At 38.7% G+C, this 22,223-nt stretch overlaps 1 protein-coding gene across 12 annotated transcripts in view; it reads left to right on the top strand.

The window, feature by feature from the left end:
• HUWE1 (HECT, UBA and WWE domain containing E3 ubiquitin protein ligase 1) overlaps positions 1-22,223 on the top strand; it is a 162,969-nt gene that overhangs the window by 69,823 nt on the left and 70,923 nt on the right. For all 12 annotated transcript variants that reach the window (XM_027609586.1, XM_027609589.1, XM_027609595.2 and 9 more), the window contains 11 exons: positions 354-494; positions 703-808; positions 3,121-3,255; positions 3,745-3,846; positions 4,328-4,408; positions 12,697-12,803; positions 12,968-13,145; positions 14,610-14,701; positions 15,319-15,530; positions 20,716-20,773; positions 21,789-21,965. In XM_027609586.1, the coding sequence (XP_027465387.1) occupies positions 354-494; positions 703-808; positions 3,121-3,255; positions 3,745-3,846; positions 4,328-4,408; positions 12,697-12,803; positions 12,968-13,145; positions 14,610-14,701; positions 15,319-15,530; positions 20,716-20,773; positions 21,789-21,965 (1,389 nt within the window). The remainder of the gene's footprint in view (positions 1-353; positions 495-702; positions 809-3,120; positions 3,256-3,744; positions 3,847-4,327; positions 4,409-12,696; positions 12,804-12,967; positions 13,146-14,609; positions 14,702-15,318; positions 15,531-20,715; positions 20,774-21,788; positions 21,966-22,223) is intronic.

Raw genomic sequence — 22,223 nt, forward strand, 5'->3', positions numbered from 1 at the left:
CATGACTAACCATATCTTATCATGACCTTAGGCTGTTACCCTAAAGAAAAAATATGTAAAGGTACTTTGTAAATTGTGCTATTAAGGTAATTGGCTTTACTTTGTGCTTGGCACTGGACACACCAGCTTTTTTCTCCCTGAATATTTTATTTAATCCTGAAAAGTAATTTTATGTCCCCATTATCTTAGGAGGTTGAGTCCCGGAAGTAATAGAGCTATCATTTGACAAACACGTTTCTTTTCTCCCACACTGTACTTGCCTCCTTGAGACCCTAGACTGCATGTTTCCAAAAGAATTATTCACAGTTTTATATCTTTTCATTTGATTGGCTCTTTTTTTCTCTCCTCAATAGGTCATAAAGTTTCTTGGTGATGAACAGGACCAGATAACATTTGTCACCAGAGCCGTCAGAGTGGTTGACCTCATCACCAACCTGGACATGGCAGCTTTTCAATCCCATAGTGGACTTTCTATCTTCATTTATAGACTTGAGGTATTATTATGCAGGGAGCACTTTGCGTAGACATACCCAGTAAGACCTGAGCCTAGGAAGTATCCTGATAACCCTAAAGAGCCATCTTAGCCCTTTTCTGTTTTTAGAAACCAGTTTTATAATCTGCCTGTGACATTCTTTCATTATAATTATTTTTAACTCCTGGTATATATGTAGGATTTTCTTACTACTTTTCCCTTGATTGTAGCATGAAGTAGATTTGTGTCGAAAAGAATGTCCATTTGTGATCAAGCCAAAGATCCAGAGACCCAGTACTGCACAAGAAGGAGAAGAAATGGAAACTGATATGGATGGTAATTAACAGTTACTAAGTCAGAATTTTCATTTTCAGTAAGAATTTTCATTCTTCCTCCTCATAAATTCCAAAGTGCACAAGTGACTTAAGTGTGTATTTTCAGCAACAGAACAGTGTTTTTCTACGTAAATGATTTGTATATTGTTTTTCATGAGGATAATTATAAAAGGAGGAGGCACAAGTTTGTTGGGAATAGTGATGGAAGGTGAAGCAGATAGTAGAGCTGCAGTAGAGCCCCCCCAGTCACTATGGGATGTTAATCTGTTTTATTTCAAAACTTAATAGCTGTTTTCTAAGTATTGGTTCATTATCTTCTTATTCCCACTAAAATGTAAGCTCCATGAGATCAGGATACTGTTTTATTCACTGCTCTTTCTTCAACAGTGCCTGATAATATTGTAGGTATTTAGATATGTGTTTGGGAAAGATAAGGAGAATGTAGACTCATTAGGGACCTTATGAAACTATCAAACTATTTTGAGAAGGAAGAGGAGAGGTGAAGAAGTTGAATAGGCAACATGTTTTAAATCATGAAGTCAAAAAGCTAGGCAACCAGATATTCTTAATCTTTGGGTGCATCATCATGTGTGTGTTTTTTTTTTAATCTCCCTGCCCCCCATGCATAGTTCATGATAATAGTAATAAAGAAAAAATTCCCCAAAACAGCTTTCTTAGAATTTAAATTCTTATCTTGCTGACCTAGGATGTCATTACATGAATCTGTTTCATGCTTATGATAAAGGTACTAAAATTTATAATGCTTTCATTCTTGATACTCAATACCCATAGGAAGCTGTTCCTTTTTCTCTGTTTTTTTTTCTGAACACAGTTATTTACATGCATTGCTGTCCCTAGAAACTCCTTTACCCAATTTCTATCTCTGGTTTATTGTGGGCAAGCTGGCATTTGAGTTAATGGGTGAGATCCCAGAGTGTTGATTAAAATATGACATCTAAATAGAAGACTGTTTAAAAGCCACACTGTTTGGGCGCCTGGGTGGCTCAGTTGGTTAAGCGACTGCCTTCGGCTCAGGTCATGATCCTGGAGTCCCGGGATCGAGTCCCACATCGGGCTCCCTGCTCAGCAGGGAGTCTGCTTCTCCCTCTGACCCTCTTCCCTCTCGTGCTCTCTATCTCTCATTCTCTCTCTCTCAAATAAATCTTTAAAAAAAAAAAAACCACACTGTTTATTATAAATCAGGTGTTGTCAAACTTGAATATGCATAAGAATAAATTAAAAGTGCTTGCTAAAGATGTAGATCTCAAGGGTGCCTGGGTGGCTCAATTGGTTAAGTATCCAACTCTTAATTTCAGCTCAGGTCATGATCTCAGGATCGTGAGATTGAGCCTCACATCAGATTGTGCACTCATTGTGGAGTCTGCTTGAGATTCTCTCCCTCTCCTCCTCCCCCCACTTGTGCACTCGTGCACTCTCTCTCAAAATACATAAAATTTTTAAAAAGTTGTAGACCCCATCTGCAATGCTTGATTCAGTTAAGTGTGCAAGTAAAGACCAGGAAAATCCATGTTTTTAAAAATTTTTTTAAAGATTTTATTTAGAGCATGTACAAGCAGGGACAGCAGAGGAAGAGAGAGAATCTCAAACAGGCTCCCTGCTGAGTGCAGAGCCCTACTTGGGGCATGATCCCACAACCCTGAGATCATGACCTGAGCTGAAAACGAGTCAGATGCTTAAACAACTGAGCCACCCAGGCACCCCAGGAAATCCACATTTTTAACAACCAATCTAGGTGATTCTGATGTATTTGTAGAGAAAATTTTATATTCAATAAAATGGTTACAAAACTATGAGTTTGTGCTTCCTGTATATAAGTAGGCACAAGTATGTATGTTTGTATATGTATAAAAAGATTGGAAGAAAGTATTTCAAAATATAAACAATGGTTTATTACTATTGGAGCTTAATTATATTTTACAAATTGTAAGAATTATCTTGTACTTCATTAAAATTAGAAAAAGCTCTACGTACAGTCTGCTACCCGCCAGTAGTGTGTGAAATTGCATGTTTTACTTACCACTATTTTTCCTCCCACATTGGTGGCTGAGAAATATTGAAGGGGATTTCTTTTGAAGGATTGTTTTTAACTTGCGTGTCTTAAATAACTAGTGCTGTTAAATATCTTTCTATTTGTTTTTGGAAAGCTTAACATTTTTATTTCGGGTTTCAGTACCATAATCTGTCACCATTTTTATATCATTTATCTCTCCTTAATGGAAAAAAAAATCCTCAATCGTTCTTTTGGTGGTGCTTTTATTCTAACTAGTTTCTTTATCATAACTTTTACTTTAGTTGCAGATGTGACTATGGAAAGTAGTCCAGGCTCATCCATCTCTATGGAGCACCGGCTAGATGTTGAATTAAGGGCATCAAGTTCTAGCAGCAGCACTAGTCTCTCTTCTGGCTCTGGCCCTGGCCCCCGTCCTGGTGGGTAGACAAGTAGATACCCAGTCTTTCACGCTGAATTACTAAACTAGTCAAGAAGGTACTTTGGGAGCAGCTTCAGTGGTACACTTGGTGGTTTGCTTCTTAGGACTATACGTGTTACTTTGCCATTCTGGTGTCCATTTTCTCATATTAACATTTATTTCATAGTTTTCCAACTGTTCACACATTATTTTATCAAAGCAGCCATGTCAGATCAGATAGTATCTAAAACAGAAATTGAGGATCAGAGAGTTAATCTTTTTACTTGCACTTTTACTTCAGTCTTTTCATTTTAGTATTAGTTTTGTGTAGTTCTTGGTGATTTATTTTCCCAGTTTTCAAAGCTTCCCAACATCCAGAGATCTCACTTCGAATGTCTGCTAGTGTTGATATAGTGTATATGCATCTCTTAAAAAATTGTTTTATGTGCCTGCTCATTGTGGTCTAATGGTGAACTCAGTATAATCCTCCATCTTTCTCCCTTGCCAGGAGTCCAGTGTATTCCACAAAGAGCAGCACTTCTCAAATCCATGTTGAATTTCCTCAAGAAGGCCATTCAAGACCCTGCTTTCTCAGATGGCATACGACATGGTATTTGATTTTAAATTCTTTCTTAAAGGATGTTTGACTCTCTCCAAAGATTAGTTCTTTTGATACTGATGCTACTCTTGTAATAGGCTTAAGAAAAGGCATGCCATTTCGAATAGCTTTTAGTCATTTAGTGTCACTTTTCCTAGACCTAAGGATTCTCTAGCTATTTTCATAATGATTCACCCATTTTTTTTCCTTTTTCAGCTTTTGACTCTGTGCTCACTTCCAGCCTGCTACTCCACTTTGTCTTTGTCTGTATTCTTTTGTTCTCTGACCCACTGTTAAGAGGCTATTTCATGGACAAAGAATAAATAATAGAATATGAGGAGGAGTGAAGTAGAAACCATTAGACTGGAATCAACACAGGAGTTTGTTTACCACAGTGGTGGTATATATAATATATTGCTCCATCATCTCTACCCGTCAAACTACTTCTGGACTGATCATATTCTCCTTGATGTTCACCTTTCTTTTCTCTTAGTGATGGATGGTTCTCTCCCTACCTCCCTGAAGCACATCATCAGTAATGCAGAATACTATGGCCCGTCACTCTTCCTCCTAGGTAAGTGGTATTGATAGTTGGCTATACCAAGCTGGAATAACCTGGCAGAGTTCTCTGTGTATTTTATATCCTTATAGGGTTTTACTGTCCACATTTGTCCTCTGTGTTACGTATCTTTCTAGTTGGTGATGAAATAAAGGTCAGAATTCAGTTTCAAATATCCATTTCTTGAATGCCAAATATACCTTCTACAAGCAGTATATTATAAATCATTTGTGATAAGTAATATTGTACATTGTGCTGTACTTAACATTGCAAGTGTAATAAGCATGTCTTTATTCAATGGTTAGTCCCCGTCTTGGTCTGGAAAATTCAGTCAGCATGGTTTCCATTCTTAGAATTGAATGTCAGATCCACAAACTGTAATATAGAAAATTGTTTCTTGCTGTAAAAAATGCAGTTTGGGAAGCTGTGGGTACTTTGTAATTATTTGTAAAAATGCCTTGCAATTTTATGTTGGCAATACTCTGTATTGCTGTTGTTAAAACCTCATTTTTATTAACTGCCATTTATTGAGTGCCATACATACTCAGGACAGTGAGATACGTCAGTTTCTAGAATTCTCCTTAAAATTAAAGGAATGTAGTGGGAAGTATAGAAACAGAGAACACCTCCTTGTACCAGTAGCACATGTTTTTTTTAATACTTTGGGGTATCTGGAGGGAGTAGTTTTGGCTATTATAATTCAGGTACTTATTCCCTTGCTGAAGCAGATTCAGGTTTTTATCTTTTAAGTTTGTATCCTGTGACCTTGCTAAATTCACTTAGTAGTTCATAATTGCTTTGTTAATTTCTTAAGATATTCTGTATAGTCCTCTCATCTACAAATAGTTCTTTTTTTATTTTTTTTTAAATTTTTTATTGTTATGTTAATCACCATATATTACATCATTAGTTTTTGGTGCAGTGTTCCATGATTCATTGTTTGTTCATAACACCCAGTGCTCCATGCAGAACGTGCCCTCCTCAATACCCATCACCAGGCTAACCCATCCCCCTACCCCCCTCCCCTCTAGAACCCTCAGTTTGTTTTTCAGAGTCCATCATCTCTCATGGAATAGTTCTTTTTTTAATAATCATTTTGCTTTTTATGTCTTACTGCATTGGCAAAGATTTCCAATACAGTGCGAAATAGAGGTGGTGAGAATGGGCCTCTTCACTTTGTTCCTGAGCTCAGGGGAAAGCATTCAGTATTTCACCACTAAATTTGAGGTTAGCAGAAGGTTTTGTTCCTCTTTATCAGGTTGAGGAAGTATTCCCTTATACTATAGCAACTCCATCTTGACATGGAGAGACACCCTCCCAAGTTTAGGTTCATATGGCAGAACTTATGACCTTAGTCTTTGGTATGATTGAAGATTTGTTACACAGGTAGAGAAGTCCCAAGTTAAGATGCAGGGAAGAAGGATGGCTCTCTCTGGGAGAAAGCCCCCAAACAGAGAAAAGCAAGTGCACAGTCATCAAGGGGAAGTTTAAAGGAGGCAGCAAGAGGACATGTGTGCTTATGGGGTGGAGGCAGGGAGCAGGTGAGCCCTCAGAATGACACAGGAAGCCAGAAATGAGACTTAGAGCACTAAAGCAAACTTAGCGGAGGTCAAAATTCCTTCTCTAGAGTCTTAATTCATCCTTGCTGTTTGAATCAGCATAGTAACCTTCCTGATTTACTGTAAATAACTTGTACTTGAGAGGGACCAAATTTGCAAAGTCAACTCAAAATAATTAGGCCAACAATTATTATTGTAGCTCCATAAATGATAGTGTAGAGCCTTTCACTGTAGCCAGAAGGAGACAGCCAGGAAAAGAAATTAATGGGGGCCTGAGAATCTCTTGGCACATTTTTTGATGTAGTTGGCTGTTCATTTTTTTGTTGTTGTTTTATTTGAACTATTCTGGATACCTTAGCTGTATTATTGACCCACATGCAGCAGGAAGTCCCCTTTAAGGCACAAACGCCACCTTAAAATAAGTTTAATACCAATCTGTTTTAAGATTTTATTTTTTTATTTATTTTAGAGAAAGTGCACACACGTGCACAAGCGGGCAGTGGAGTGGGGAGGGAAGGGGGAAAGAATCTCAAGAAGACTTGCGCTCGGTGTGGAGCCCAATGCAAGGCTTGATCCCACGACCGCAAGATTGTGACATGAGCTGAAACCAAGAGTTGGACGCTCAACCAACTGAGCCACCCAGGCAGCCCCAGTCTTTTTACCAATTATAGCAACTAGACTTCTTTTGACCTCATTAAGGGCTTCTAAGACTTGAGCTGTTTGGTTTATGTGGTTGGCCAGGAGTTGTGCCATTGTTTGGGTAGCCTCTAGAGGAAGCGTCTATGTCACAAATAAAAAAACCTAATCTTGTGCCCATTATACCAAAGATGGTGATGCAGCCCAATATAAAAGATAAAAAGATGGCCCAGTGCTCCCCTTTGTGGCAAGACTTGATGAACAAGCTGGACATTCTGGTTGGATCTAGGATACCTGGATACTAAATACCCATAAGACACAGATCAGGGTGAATGGATTAGAAGGGAGCAGTTGATGGAGTAGAGTTTGACCTTGCTGAACGGGAGTTGTGTCGTAGGAGATCCAGTAGCCCAAGGTGCTTGGAGGGTGGAGTCTCTAGTGGCCAAATTACATCAGAGCAGACATGCAAGGGCAGAATAGTCTCAACAAGAGGGACATCACTGTCTAGACTCCGGATTGGTGGGGAAGGCTAGGAAGGGCATGAAGTCAGTAAGGAAGCTCTGTTGAGGTTGTGCTGTCCTCCTGCAACAGTTCTATGCTAAAACCAACTAAATAAGGATTCTGACTCTTCCCAAATTCAACCTCTGACTCTCCTACCCCACTTTTATACCCAGCTGTATCCCTTTCTAATTTCCCCAACTGCCTTTCCTTCTCGCTTCTGTTCCTAGACTAGCTGATGCCAACGCCATGGTGGTTGTTATTTAACCAGAGGATGGCAGATAGTCAGTATGAATATTGAAAACCTCCCAGGGGCAAGAGTTATTTGTATAACATTGCTTGGGCTTGGGCATCTGTTAACATTGCTTAGAGTTTTAGTGCTCAGGTGACCTTCTCTGTTACCATTATATAAATACTGTCTTTCAAGTTGAGGAAGATGGGAAATCTTGGTGCAGTGATGGTGGAATAATGGAAAGTGAAATGTGAGACTGTCAGATTAAGGAAAGTCAGCTGATGGGGCCATTGGAATTGTGACGAGTGATTTGGCCACCCATTACAGGGGCAGTTAACATTTGGGACTGTCACCACTGAGGCTGGGATTATCAATTGTGCTGAAGTCATCATCTAGGATACTGGGTTGATGGGAGTCCTGGCCTAACCCCAAAACTTTGATGGAAGGTTTTATACATTTGAGAAATAATTACAGAAGTGATTTTTGAGTATTCCTTTGTCTCTAGGAGTTATGGAGTAATTTCTTACTGGGAACTATGGACTGATTGAATATCCCCAAACAGTTGAGGTCACAGCATGGGGATAAAGGAGCCCAAGTAGTTTGGCATTGAGTTGGAATGGTAGACTCCCAGACTCAGGCCGTGAGCCAAATCTGACATTGCTAGGCCAACCAGAACCAGAATGTTCCATAATATTTTCAGACCTGTTGCGATCTATAGGTCTTGGCATGTTGGAGGTGTCAGTTTATTATGGAAGTCACAGGCATTGTTATCCCAGGTCCCGTAGTGGTATAGGGTGGATCCAGAGCTAGCATCCCTACTTAAGAATGTTAGTACTGGGAACTAATTTAAGATCTTCCTTTACTTTTTAGAAGAACCATAAAATTGTAGGTGTGGGAACAGGCAGGCACCGAGACCTCCATTTACAAAGAGGGACCTCCAGTTAGTGAACCTTTAAAACTATTATATTGGGAAAAGACTTTAGCAAAGACCTTTTTTGTGGCATACAGAATAGTCTGAAAGGGCAGAGGCCCTCAATTTTCAGTGGCTCCCATTCTGTTACCCACTTTAAATACAGGCACCAGTCTAGCATAGGTTGCACCAAGATCAAAAAAGGGGCAGTGTCTTTAAGTGAGAAGGGATTCTGTTTGGTTATTATAGATTCATACATGGAAAGTGTTCCTTTTACGGCTAGAAAAGGAATAGAGAGGTCCTCGTTGCATTTTGTTAGGATGTTGTATGACTTAAAAGGTCGAGAGTTCAGGGTAACTAAGATAAAGTGGGTAAAAGACAGACCCATTTAGGAGACCATTGTACACTTTTTTAAATTTAAGAGCATGTGCTTAAGTAGGCTATTATGTTTTTGTGGTAGGTCTGCTGTCTGCAGATGGTAAGACAAATAAGAAGTTCCAGGTGATGCCTTGTTTTCATTGTCTGTGCCCAGACTGAATGAATAAAATGTGTACCCACATCAGGTCAGAGTTGGAAGTTAAAAGGAAACTAACATTTAGTGAGGCCTATATTAAGTGTTGGCAGTAGCATGACAGGAAGGATAAACCAAGACCAGGCTTGTGTAACATTGAATCTTTGTGAGGGAATAGTAACTTGCACCAGCAGATTGGGGCAGTGGCTTAATAAAATGAATTTGCTAGTCAGAGAAGGTGTATTCACCCCTTTGTATGGATTCCCACTGACCATGATACCAATAGCAGGACCGGGTGCAAAGATCACATTGGTAGGCTAGAGTTTGGGCCAGGGCCAGTAGCATTGGATGTTATGCACTGAGCCCAGATTTTAAGGGTCTGGAGACTGAGATCACTGGAAGTCTCATGGGACCTGTTGAGCTGAGGGCAGGGAGTAATAGCTTATTTGAGAAGTGTGAACAAGTTAGTCAGCTATGGCATAAAAATGAGCTTCCTGTGTGGCAGCCTTGGTATGAGTTGAGACATCAGACTTTAATTGTAATACGTGAAGTCTGAGCAGCAGTATGTTCCCAATGTAGAAAGCCTGATAGGGCATGATACTGAATGTGGTAACTTTTGAGCCCATCGACCAACAACCCACTAAGGCTACCGTTAGCTACCATCTGGGAGTCTATAAAAATACGAACAATGGTCATACCTTGATTGAGGTGTCCTCCAGTGCCAAAATGACTGGTCTGCTCTTAATTGGGCTGACTCTTGAAGACCCATCCTTTATCAGGAGTGACTTGGTCATGGGTTGGAAAGCAGCAACTTTCCAGCAGGTTCCATCACATGTGATTAGTGTTAGTGCCATCTGTAACATAAACGGACTCCCTTTCTATCGGAGTTCCTATTCAATGAAGGCGTGTCCCTGTGCTTTTAAGACAAAAGCCGGAGGCTGTGAGTTCACGTTTTGACTTATTTTGGACCTTTAACTATAATTTACTTTGTCTGCTCTTCACATTTTAAAAGATATTTTAGGTGTTTAATCCAGCTTTTAGTCGTTTTCAGCAGAATGATTTATTAAAGTATTGTCCTTTTTTATCTTGAAGAATTTTCTATGTTGGTGTATTTTTTTGTGATCACCAATATGTTCGTTTTTCTTTTTCCTAGAGTCTTGTGTCTTAATTTTTTTCATATTCTGAATCTTACACTAGCTTTTTTACTCCTTTTTTGGTAATGGTTATTCTTATATTTTATTGACATTAAAAATTTCTTACTCTGTCTTCTGCCAGACTAGACAACATAAGATCTTCAACCTGCCTTCACATCACCCCTTTCTCATCATTTTCATTGTCCTTTTTTAGTAACTCTTTGACTTTCCTTTTCTGATTCATGTTTCACTGTTGTTGGAGTACATCTTCGGGTAATTTTTAAAGTGTCATACTTCTTTTCCTTTCAGAATTTTGTGGACATTTCTCCATTGTCTTCTAATGTTACATATTTTAGGTAACCATGATGTTAAACTGGTTCTTGTTCCTTTGTAGGTAACTTCATTTTCTCTTTGCTGTGGGAGTTTACAGATTTCACCAGGACGTACTTAGTTCTGTTTCTTTTCAGTATTCTTTCATAGCACTTGGTTAGGCCCTTTTTAAAATCTGATAATTCTTTCTTGCTTCAGGAAAATTCCTTTGGTTCCTTTTAACTTAAGTATTCTCTCTTGGAAACCCTATTGTATAGCTAGTACGCCTACCATGTTGATCTCATGTCACCTTCTGAGAGAATTTCTCTGTATAATCTTTCAAGATGCCTATTGCAGTATCAAATTTTTAATTTTTTCTTAACAAACTTTATAAATTTCTGTTTCCTTCTTCTTAAGGGACCCTTTGTCTTAACACTTTATTGCTGTTTTATGGATTTTGTAGGTTCTAGAATGTGATTTTTATCAATTTTTTAAGAGTTATCTTTCATTACTTAACTCTTAGTTGCTAGGTTCCACATGGAGCCAGTTGATTTTCGTGTTTCCTTTTTAAAATTCTAATATTTGTGGGGGAAAATAAAAATAAAATTCTAATATTTGGTCATCTGTTAATTTTAAAAGAGGGTTTAAACTGTCCCATTGCACAGTAGCATTATGACATAGCATTATAGTTCGACCCTGGTAAAATAACAGATTTGGTGTCTTAGTAACTTCTAGTAGAACACTAATATTAGTTTACGAATACTCAATTTTAGTAACCTTTTGTAGTTTAGACATTTGTAAAAAAAAAAAAAAAGTCTATGGAAGGTTGTATTATATACCAGTAGGAACCCAAAAAAGGACTTGTATTTTCCATAAGTTTATAGTCCATCAAGCCATTGACAACTGTTGGTCCCCAGTAATTGTCATATATTTGCCATTTCAATGACATTTGGAGTAGATTCACCCTCTGTCAGATTTTAAAATCAAAATTTTTAAATCTCATACAATGAGTTGGGAAGCCTTGTCCTAATTGCTCCTAGAAGGTTTAATAACCTCACATCTAAAACCGTCAGTTTAGGGACACCTGGGTGGCTCAGTCAGTTAAGCATCTGCCTTCGGCTCGGGTCGTGATCCCAGGGTCCTGGGATTGAATCCTGCATCTGGCTCCTTGTTCAGCGGGGAGCCTGCTTCTCCCTCCGCCTGCCACTCCCCCCTGCTTGTGCGTGTGCACACTCACTCTCTTTCTCTGACATGAATAAATCTTTTTTAAGAATAATAGAACGGTTTGGTGCCTTTCTGTTACTTGGTATTTTTTTTAAAAATTCTTGTGGTTATTAGGCTAGTCTGCTTTGCTTTCATTTCTTGAGAGTCAATTTTTATGACATTTTCTTATAAAAGCATTGCATTTCACTTGTTAGCATACAGTTTGTAAAAATTTATTTATTCTGAATCCTGTTAGATCTCCTTCTTTCATTGCTGACGTATTGCTTGCTTTTCTTGGATTTCCCATAAGCTTGTAAGCTTTTGCAGTCTTTTCAGAGGGTTAGTTATTGGTTTTAATTATTTGTGCTTTTTGCTTGCGGTTTCACTTTTTTTTTTCTATTATTTCTAGCTTTACTTTTGGTTACCTTTTAATGGATGCATTAATTTCCCCTTGAGCACTGATAATAGTCTATAAGCCCATGTTAAATATCATATTGTCAAAAATTGGTCAGATTACATACCTAAGAACTCTTAACATTGCTAGTGGTATTTTAAAATTGCTAAAAGGCTTTTGAGAAGACATTTTGTCCATTCCATCAGTTGTTTACGTTCACGTCAATCCAGCAAACCACCCCCCCATCTTAGATATTTTCCCTGCATTTTAAACAAAAAAGGATGTGTTTTTAGGTTTATGAATTCTCATAATTTTGGACAGGTTTATATCCACGGTGGTTCATGTATTTAGTGGAGTGGTATGCAGCCATTCAGATTGAATGAACTGTAGTGTTGTGACAGGGAAAGATAAAGGAGAATATATGGTGTATATTAAAATTTAAAAGAAACAGGTTATATAGAAGTATAACCTCATTGGTGTAAAAATACGCTCATAGAATCTTAATATTTTTTCATTTATATATATACTAATAAAATTATATATATTTAAGATGTAGAACATGATGGTGTACGTAGTGAAATGATTTCTATAATCAAGCTAATTAACAAATCATCTCATAGTTACCTTTTTTTTCACGTGATAAAAGCACTGAAATCTCTCTTGGTATATTTTTCAGTATTCAATATGGTATTATTAATTATCATTATACCTGTACATTGCCCATAAAAATCTTGAAAGTTTGTCACCTAATTCTTAATAGTGACCTTCTGATGAAGCAGTATTAGGGGCGTTCATTTCAGAGTAAGTACAAGTGTTTAAATTGTTGAACATAGAGTATGTTATTTTTCAGCCTTTGGAATTTTTTTATTAATACCTGTGAAGAATCTCTCAATTTCTCCTATTTCTCATCTTTTTTAGCTACTGAAGTGGTGACTGTGTTTGTATTTCAAGAACCATCACTGCTGTCCTCACTCCAGGACAATGGATTAACAGATGTCATGCTTCATGCACTGCTTATCAAAGATGTGAGTCCTTTACTGTTTCTCTGTAAAGAATGCTCTGTGTGTACCCCTCCTCACAATGTATCCCTCCCCTACTATCTCTCTGTGCAATACCCTGGTCAAAGTTTTGTGGCATCTACACCTGAACGCTTTTAGAGGTCTTCAAACTCACTTGATCTTCTGTCTAGGTTCCTGCTACCCGTGAAGTCCTTGGCTCCCTCCCAAATGTATTCAGTGCACTCTGCTTGAATGCCCGAGGTCTTCAGTCATTTGTACAGTGTCAGCCTTTTGAACGTCTTTTCAAAGTTCTTCTGTCTCCAGATTACCTCCCAGCCATGCGAAGGAGGAGGAGTTCTGATCCTCTTGGTAAATCATCAGGATTTATCTTATATTATTATAATTGGTTAACTGTTGTGCCAAGATTTTAGATGATTATCAAGCCACCGATTGGTAAGAAAACCCTTTCTTGACCTCACATCATTTCTCTGGCTAGGTGTGCTAAGCTTAATGGGAATGATAGTTATCACTGTAGCACTATATACATTGTATTGCAGGTAAAAAGAGTACTTCACCCTTATCCTCTGCTCATAATATTTTCATGCTTCTCAACAGTTCATTGTATGTATCTGTGTGTGTTTTCAAAAGTTCAAAGTTTTAATCAAATTTGTACAAGTGTTGGGAAAACCAAACTTTGGCCATAGAAACCTTTCCCTTCCTGGGCCACCGAAGGGACCAGATCATGTCCCAGGTGACCTGAGTGGCTCCAGATCTTCAGGCAGTACCTCCAGGCCATGCCCTCACGCTCCAATTGGCTGTAGCATTTGGGCAGGTCAGAAGCTAAACTGTAGCAGAGTGACTCACAGAGGCTGTGCCCCCTCCTCTTGGGTTAGGGCAGGAGGGGCAGTCCTGGATTCCCACGTGGATTCCCAGGAGGTGGGACCTGCACTACACTGCTACCTCAGTGGGATTACCCACAGGAGCAGGAATTATCCAGTGGAGATCTTGGGGGCAAGTTCACCTAGGGTTCAGGGTCTGGGACAAGGGGAAAAGGGTTTCCTTGGGAGTCCAAATTTCCACCTGTCACCATTCCACAGATTGTCACTTTGACGCCTCAGTGGTCAGAGCTTGAGAGAGGCTAAGGACTTGTTCCCAGTGACCTTTGGATGTCAGCAAATAAGGGGTGGTGCTCCTTGGACTGTCAACAACAGTTCATTGTTAGATGTACTGTCATGGTGCTAGTGAGAAACGGGTATTAGGAGCAGTATATTTCCAGGAGTAGCAACAAGAGATACGAAGTCCTGAGCTGTTGATCTTAGTAATCTTCTGTTCTAATATCCAAGTCCCCAAAATAGTCACAAATGAATAGATTTCCTTCTCAGTGTATTTGAGACCAGATTATTGAGGAACAGCGAGAAGATAGGGCTCCAGAAAGAATCCAGTTTTCACAGGTGTGCTTTGTCCTTTCAGCCACCACTGTAGCATTCTAGCCATTGTCATTCTTTATGGGGCAGCCAGAGGATTAATGGTTTATGCTTCTTTCTTTTCTGTCTCTTTTTACAATACTACTTAAGACCTTGGCAGTAGTAGAGATTGACAGGGTAGAATGTAGTATACATGGTTATTTTAAAATATGCTCAATAGACTGATGAGGTTTTCTTCTTCCCCCGCCAGTGACTTGCTTTCAGAAGTTGGTGTGAATTCATTTGAGAAAGCATGGCATTAAAAAATCACAACCACCAGCTCCGTTTCTTCTTTCCTCCTCATTGGCAGAGAAGATAGCTCAAATTCTATTTTCTTCAGTCCTTCTAACAGTTCTTTTTTTGCTTTAAGGGGATACTGCATCTAACCTGGGGAGTGCTGTTGATGAGCTCATGAGACATCAGCCCACCCTCAAAACAGATGCAACGACTGCGATCATCAAGGTGGGAAGTGATAAGGCTGACCATGGACATGAGAGAGCAGTTAAGGGGGTTTTTAAGAAAAAAAAAACTTGGCTTACTGGAGGTCATTTGGATTCTTGGGCTAGGCCTAGAAGAGGATTATGTCTACTTTATTTTCTCCATGTCCTTGGGTTGGTCCTTTGTCCCCCTCCCCCAAAAAGTCACTTAAGTATTGCTTTCTTCTGTAGGATATTAACAAGTTGCCAGGATTTAGTTTCTATTTGTAAAAGCGTATTACTTTTTCTAATCTTTGTTTCTTGATTTTTTTTCACATTTAGTATCCCTGCCAATTGCCTGTATAGTTTGTGAGTTCCTGGTGCTTGTGAATTAGGACATGGAGTCAGATTAGTCATGCAGTCACTTAACATCTGTGTGACCCTGAACAAGTTATTTAAACTTCAGAACTTCAGTTCCCTGGTTTGTAAAATAGGATTGAGGACTATATTCCAGGAGTGATGTGTCATACGTATATACATACATACATGTATATAAAGTGTTTTGGCAATTCTGTGTATAACACATAGAAAATGCCCCAAAAATGTTAGTTGTCCCCCATTTCTTATTTACTAATAAATAATCCTATTTCCTGTGTCTTTCAGTTACTTGAAGAAATCTGTAATCTTGGAAGAGACCCTAAATACATCTGTCAGAAGCCATCAATCCAGAAGGCAGATGGCACTGCCACTGCCCCTCCTCCAAGGTCTAATCATGCTGCGGAAGAGGCCTCTAGTGAGGATGAGGAGGAGGAAGAAGTACAGGCCATGCAGAGCTTTAATTCTACCCAACAGAATGAAACCGAGCCTAATCAGCAGTAAGCATTCGCAAGACAGGTTCCCTAGTCTGTGATCTTAGGCATGTCATTTTCATCCATAAAAGCGAGGATGTTGGTTCATTGTAAGGTTCTTCAAGCCCTAAGAGTCTAGTTTTTTCTTTCTTTGATCATTGTGTGTCATTTATGCTTTCATATTTAATTGTATTGGTTGCCTTAGCAAGGTGTCTTTCTTTAAAATTTGTTCATGGAATTGAATCAGTTTACTATATCAAGTTGATGGGCTTTTCTTAGAGGACTTTTCCCCATTGTTGATTTGGTATTTGCATCATTGCTTGATTGTTTCCGTAAGTGAGTACGTAAAGAAACATTGCACTTTTGAAGCCTATCTCCTAAGTCTTTAAAAATAACAGGGATTTGTTGGTTGGTCTTTGCTTTTGTTTGATTACTATCTGTTTATTCTAGATAAATCAGAAGTCTTTGGAATGTACCATATGATTATAACCGGGCACAGGAGATTATTTAAGTTTTGTTTTTACATAAAAATTGACTACCTGGATGGTGAAATGGGGATTGGCGGGATGAAATGTAACTTGTAGCTGTAACTCTTAATCGCATTCATGCTAGAAGAGGGTGTGATCCCTCTGAACTCTGTCATGCATTTATCCATTTAATAAGTGTTCTTTTGGTTTATAGATAACTAGTTCTGAGAAAAGCAGGAATGTTTTAGGTGTGGATATGATTGGGTTTGGGCTGGTCTTGAAGGATGGCTTGGAACTTGAGAAAATTATGGCTGAATACATAGAAGGAGCAAAGGCCTAGACTCCAAAACTGGTGTGCCATCTTGGAGCTCTAGGAAGTGATGAGCCTGTTGGTATGAGGTTTGTTTGGAGGTTTGTTTTCTTTCTTTTCTTTCTTTTTTTTTTTGAGGAAATGCATTAACTACTAAGTACGTTGCTTTGTTGAGCAGATGTCTTACCCTTGTCTGAGATGGCAACTCTACCTTCATTCTAGCAGCATCTTCTGTTTTGATTTGATTAAAATGTTCTCTTTCCGGAAAAGGAAGACACCTGAAAGAAAGTGAGACTATATGCAGAGGAGTCAGAATCTGTGCTTACTTGCCACACCCTTGATTGTCAGCCACCCTGCTGGGATATGGTTTCCTTTCCTGACTACAAGATGAAAGATTTCTTAAACTTGATGAGTGGGAGGGTGGTTTTGAGTGAGGCTGTGCATGTTCATCTGCATATAACTTTTTCTCTACCTGAATATCTTCCAGACACCTTAGATCTAACGTGCCCAGATTTTAAGCTGTCATAGTAAATTGACGTTTTCTCACATCCTTGTATTTTTTCACTCCATGTGTCACTGTGTTCTATCCATATTTGTCCCCCCAACCCCAAATTATCTTATCTCCTTTTCTATCTTCCAAATTCCTGCAAAGCCAGCTCAAATGTCACATTCTTAAAGGAGCTTTTCCTTTTTCCTCCAAACAGGAAGTCTTTTGTGTTCTTCCAAAAGTTTTGTTAGAATTATTCATATATATTCTGATGGTTTCTCCCATTAATCTGTATGCTCCTCCAGGGCAGGGACAATGTCTTATTTTACAGTGTATCCTAATTACTTTGTGTGTAGCAGATAATCAGTCAGTAAATGTTCTTTTGGTGCTTTGATGGAATAACTCAAGAGCATTAGGTGAAGGATTTCCTGAGCCTTAAATGCCAAGAGAGGTGGATCCTAATGAAACATGAATGAGAATGAAGAGATAGTAAAAATGTAGGCACCCACAGCATTAATACTCTACCATAGAGTTAGTCATATGTAGCTTCTAAAGCTAGAGGATCCTAGTACTTGGTACTCCATGGTATTGATGTTTTTCTATACTCTGCATGGTCTGGGTGTTCATCACTACCTCATTCACATAACATACCTAAGAGTCTCACATATATTGACACATACACTTTTCCACTTCTACCACCTTCAGAAGCCTCGATTGGGTCACTCTGGATTATTAAGGCTGGAAGGAAAAGCAGGAAACTGCCTAAACTCAACCTTCATCTTGAAAGCCACAATATATTAAAGGGAGTTCTTTTATCTCCTTATCCCAGGTGGGAGTTACTTTGTACTTTGTGCCAGTATGGGAAGAGGCTTAGAAAAATTTACAGTGTGTGCCATCCTCTCTCTCCAGAAGTCTTATTTGTATCCCCCAACTCCCCCTCCAATGCAAAATTCTTCAGTGGGACTCCCAAACAAATTCCAGTCTCATCTGTTGTCCAGTGCCATAAACACAAACACATGAGTAAATTTTTTCCAATGTTTTTTATTGAGGTTTAATTTCTATAAACTACACAGATCTTGAGATTCCTATTTCTCTACACTAAAGCGAGGCAGCTACTTCTTTTTTTTTTTTTAAGATTTATTTATTTTAGAGAATGTGAGTGCACATTGCCAGGGGGTGGGCAGAGGGAGAGAATCCTCAAGTAGATTCCCCACTGAATGCAGAGCCCAAACCCAGGGCTCGATCTCACAACCCTGAGATCATGACCTGAGCCGAAACCAAGAGTTGGACACTTAACCTACTGTGCCAGCCAGGCGCCCCTACTTACTTTAATCATCATTGAATAAATTTGTCTATTCCAGAATATCCTAAAGATAACAATAGATGGAGTCCTATGTGTGTGTCATATCTGATACATGTACTTTCTTGTATCTGGCTTCTGTTCGTGTTTTTGCAATTCATCCATATTGTTGCATCTATCAGTTGGTTGTTCCTTTTCATCGCTGAGTAGTGTTTCATTGAATGAATCCACTCCTGTGGATGGATTTTTGAGTTTCCAGGTTTTTCCAGGCTAAAACTATTTTTCTCTTATTTTTTCTAAAATCAGCTTGTATTTGAAAATGGTGTTTGTATATGATCTTGAGATGTGGTTTTGTGCTCAATCTGGAATAAGGAAATTTAGGCACCACAGTCTACCCCAAATACATGGAGTTTTGTTCTACATCCAGAGACATTCACAAGTAACTCTAAATACTTGTATTTTGGCCTCTTTTTTCTGCCTTCTAAACTGTTTGATGTCAGTAAAACTGATACTGCTGGGGATGAATATACTTGCCAATGAGTAACCAGGGCTTTTAGTTGAGGCATCATGGTTTATTTTGCGGTGGATTCCATTTACTTTGCCTAACTTAACTGCCTATCCTGAAAAACTTGAAAGAAATGGGATATATAAATCCATGTGGTCTTTGGAACTTGAATAACAAGTGTCTGGGCTTTAAAGGCAGCAAATGTAGAAAAGCAGTTGTTTCCTGAGTTTTAGTTCACTGGGAGGACTCCTTTGCCAAAGGCAGCTGTGTCTCCTCAAGAGCTGGAAGAAAGACGTCCCCCCCACCCCACACCCCAAAAATTCCATGAGACCTGTTGTTCTGTACACTGTACTATGACACTCAATTGGAATCTTTCTCCTGTACTTCTGATTAAGGGCACTAGTACCATAAATACACATGTAAAATTGAGTCTGGGAATATGTGTGTTTTAGTGAAAGGGGAGACAGGAAGTTTTTAATTTGACAGTAGGTAAATTGTTTTATTCATCATGGGAATGCAGTCTTAACTGTTTCAAAGATGCTATGGGTCAAAGTTTCATATGAAGTTAAGATTACAATTTTTCTTAAAACCAGTTGACGGGGATTTCTGCTAGGGAGAGTTTATCTTACCTACTATTCCTGTATGATGTTCTGAGCCTGGAAACCAAAAGATGAGGATAATGAAAAAAGTGGTTATTGAACAAATTTGTTCCTAGATTTGGATTAAGAAACTGTTGGTTTGTTTTCTCTCTTGTTCTCCCTAACTTCTGTCTAGCAAATGAAGGAAGTACCTTGGTCCCATTTCATGATACTACTTTGGCTCTTTGCCATTATCTTTGGTTTCTACAGAGGGACAAGTATTTAATTTGGGCTAGAGCCACACCTGCACTCCTTAGCTGTAGAGATGGATTTCTGGGTTTTCCCAGGAGGTGCAATGAAGCTGGGGTAGATGATTGACGTAAGTAGCAGGGAATGCTGCAGTGGTTCTGAGAAGAAACTTTACGGTCAAGGAAATATTGCAGTCTTGCCATGGAATCATTCCACTCCTGGCTTATAGGTCCTGCCTTTGTACAGAGTTCTTCCCTAAATTCTTCATTGAGAGTGTTCACAATATCCTTGCCAAACCCTAGCTCTGGATATTTCATCACTGAAGCCATTTATGATGCCTCTCCACTAGGTCTAGTCTCCATTTTGCTGTCAGTGCCCTCATGCCTGGCAAATATTTACATCTTATCTTGCTCAGAGACAAGGACTGTTAACTTCTTGTGAATTCTGTTGCTTTCTCTCTCCTCCTACTTCTCCCTTTTATTTCTGCCCCTTCCCCCCCAAATGTCTTCAAGGGCCTATATCCAGAATGCTCCTTATTAGACTCAAGTTTTGTTCCTTCCTAGGGTTTATCTTGAGGTAGATTTTGTTTCATTTTAATATATTTTGTGGGTTTTCTTTCCTGTTTATTTCTTGAAAAAGCCAAGATTGGGCTAAGTGCTACCTTTTGGCATTACTACAGCCTTCTCATCTGCAGTGTAGCATTCAAGTATCTGAAGCAAAAGACCTGATCAGTTTTTGGATAGTTCAGGGACTGTTGTGATACAAGTATTAATTATTAGGAAAGGAGGCCTTGGGTGTTGGCTTCATCTTTGATTAACTTTGTTCTGAATGGTTTGTCAATCTTAAGCATGGAATTTTGAACAAAATTAAATTCCATTTCCTGCTCTCTATTATAACTTTAAACTTGAAGCAAGAACATGGTAAGATGTTTATTGTATTTGTTTCTTTGTCTAGCTCTTGTTTTCAAGCAAGTGTTTCAATAGTCTCTTAATCAAACTGACTTATTTTTTAGTATTTTCATATTGATGAATTCCTCCTATGATAATTTGCCTAAGATAGGAGTTTCTTTTGAGATATGTGTAAATGCGGAGCTTGTGAAGGCTTGGTTTTTCCTTTTGTGCTCTTAACCTATCAGGCTAGGAAAGCTAATTTCAGAATTGATTTCAGCTCTTTTTTTTTTCCTGTGCTGTTCTAAAGACTAGAAGTCTGACTTAGAGAAAGGACCTAGAATTTCATGCTATTTCCCTTTCCTCACTTTGTTCTCTTGCACTGGTGTTGTGAATTTGTGTGTAACTCACTCTTTTCTCCCTTAACAGGGTCGTTGGTACAGAGGAACGTATTCCTATTCCCCTCATGGATTACATCCTTAATGTGGTAAGATTGATGGTAGGGCAAACTGAGTTAAAGGTGTGTGTTTTTCTGGAAAATGTGTGGGATTACCAAATAGTCTAGTGATTTCCACGTTTATGTTCATTGGGGCCCTTAAAGTGTGGATCAATGGGGAAAGATGCGCAAACCTTGTTCTGTGAGACTGGTTTGCCAAAATTGGACAATACTCTTCCCTTTTTTTTTTAGATACTCCCAATTTTCTGTTCATTGTTATTATTCACCATTGGAATCCAAACATAAGAGTGGGCTTTGTTAGGACAATCCAGTATTATGTTCTTTGAATGTGTCCAACATGTATTTTTTCCCATTACTTGCTATTTTTCCCATTAACTTCTCTTTTATATTAAAAAAAATAGTAATATGGCTATTTCTTTTAACTTCCCATGTCTTTCACAAGAGAAAAGGGAAGAGTTTGACTTTTCCCAGAATTGTTTCTCTATAAGGGGAAGCCCACTTAGCAATTGTTCTAGCCCACTAAGCACGCCCAAGACTTCCAGAGGTGGTTTCTCTTGTGCTTGTGTGTTTCTTGCCCACATTTTACTTTCTTCCCTTAAAAAAATGCTTTGTTTGGTCCAAATCACTCTTCTAGAGTTCTGGTTTTCATTTGCCTTATGAACACATTGAAGGAAAGTATCCATATTTGCTTACAAGGGAGAGGCAACACACGATCATGCAAGAAGCAAATTAAGAGATCAGATCTGATTTTGCCACTAATTCATGGGTGTGGCCCTGAACAAGTCATTTATCCTCTCTATGCTCTCAAATTATGTGACTTCAGATGTGACCAAAAAAGTAGATTGGGAAGAATTATTCATGTGTGGTGTTTTTGTTTTTATGTTCAGGGTTCATATCATATCTCTGTCCCTATTTACTTGAGGTTTTGGTATTCTAGAAAATACTGATTTCATGACTACAGGGCTACCCCTGTCTTTATTCCAAGCTGGCCTTTTAGTTCCAGGTGTCAGGCTCTAACTTTTTTTTTTTAATTTTCATTACCTAGATGAAATTTGTGGAATCTATTCTGAGCAACAATACAACAGATGACCACTGCCAGGAATTTGTGAATCAGAAAGGACTCTTGCCTTTGGTTACCATTTTGGGTCTTCCCAATCTGCCCATTGACTTTCCCACATCTGCGGCTTGTCAGGCTGTTGCAGGTGTCTGCAAATCCATATTGGTAAGAGCTTCTGGCCAAATATTTTCATTTCTTTTTAGAAATCAGTTTTGCAATACTTCTGTATATATGTTTTCACTGTGGTCTCCCTTTACTTTCAACTAAAAAATAATGAAATTTGTGGTTATGTACTACAAGTGAATCAGGTAACTAATAAATAGTGTGTCGCATTATTTCTCATTGAAAAATTGAAGTGTTCATTGTTCCTAGGTTTGGTATATAGTTAAAACATTTGAGTTTTATTAGAAGGGATAGTAGATG

Source organism: Zalophus californianus, chromosome X (assembly GCF_009762305.2).
Source record: "Zalophus californianus isolate mZalCal1 chromosome X, mZalCal1.pri.v2, whole genome shotgun sequence".
In the NCBI taxonomy this organism is placed as follows: Eukaryota; Metazoa; Chordata; class Mammalia; order Carnivora; family Otariidae; genus Zalophus; species Zalophus californianus.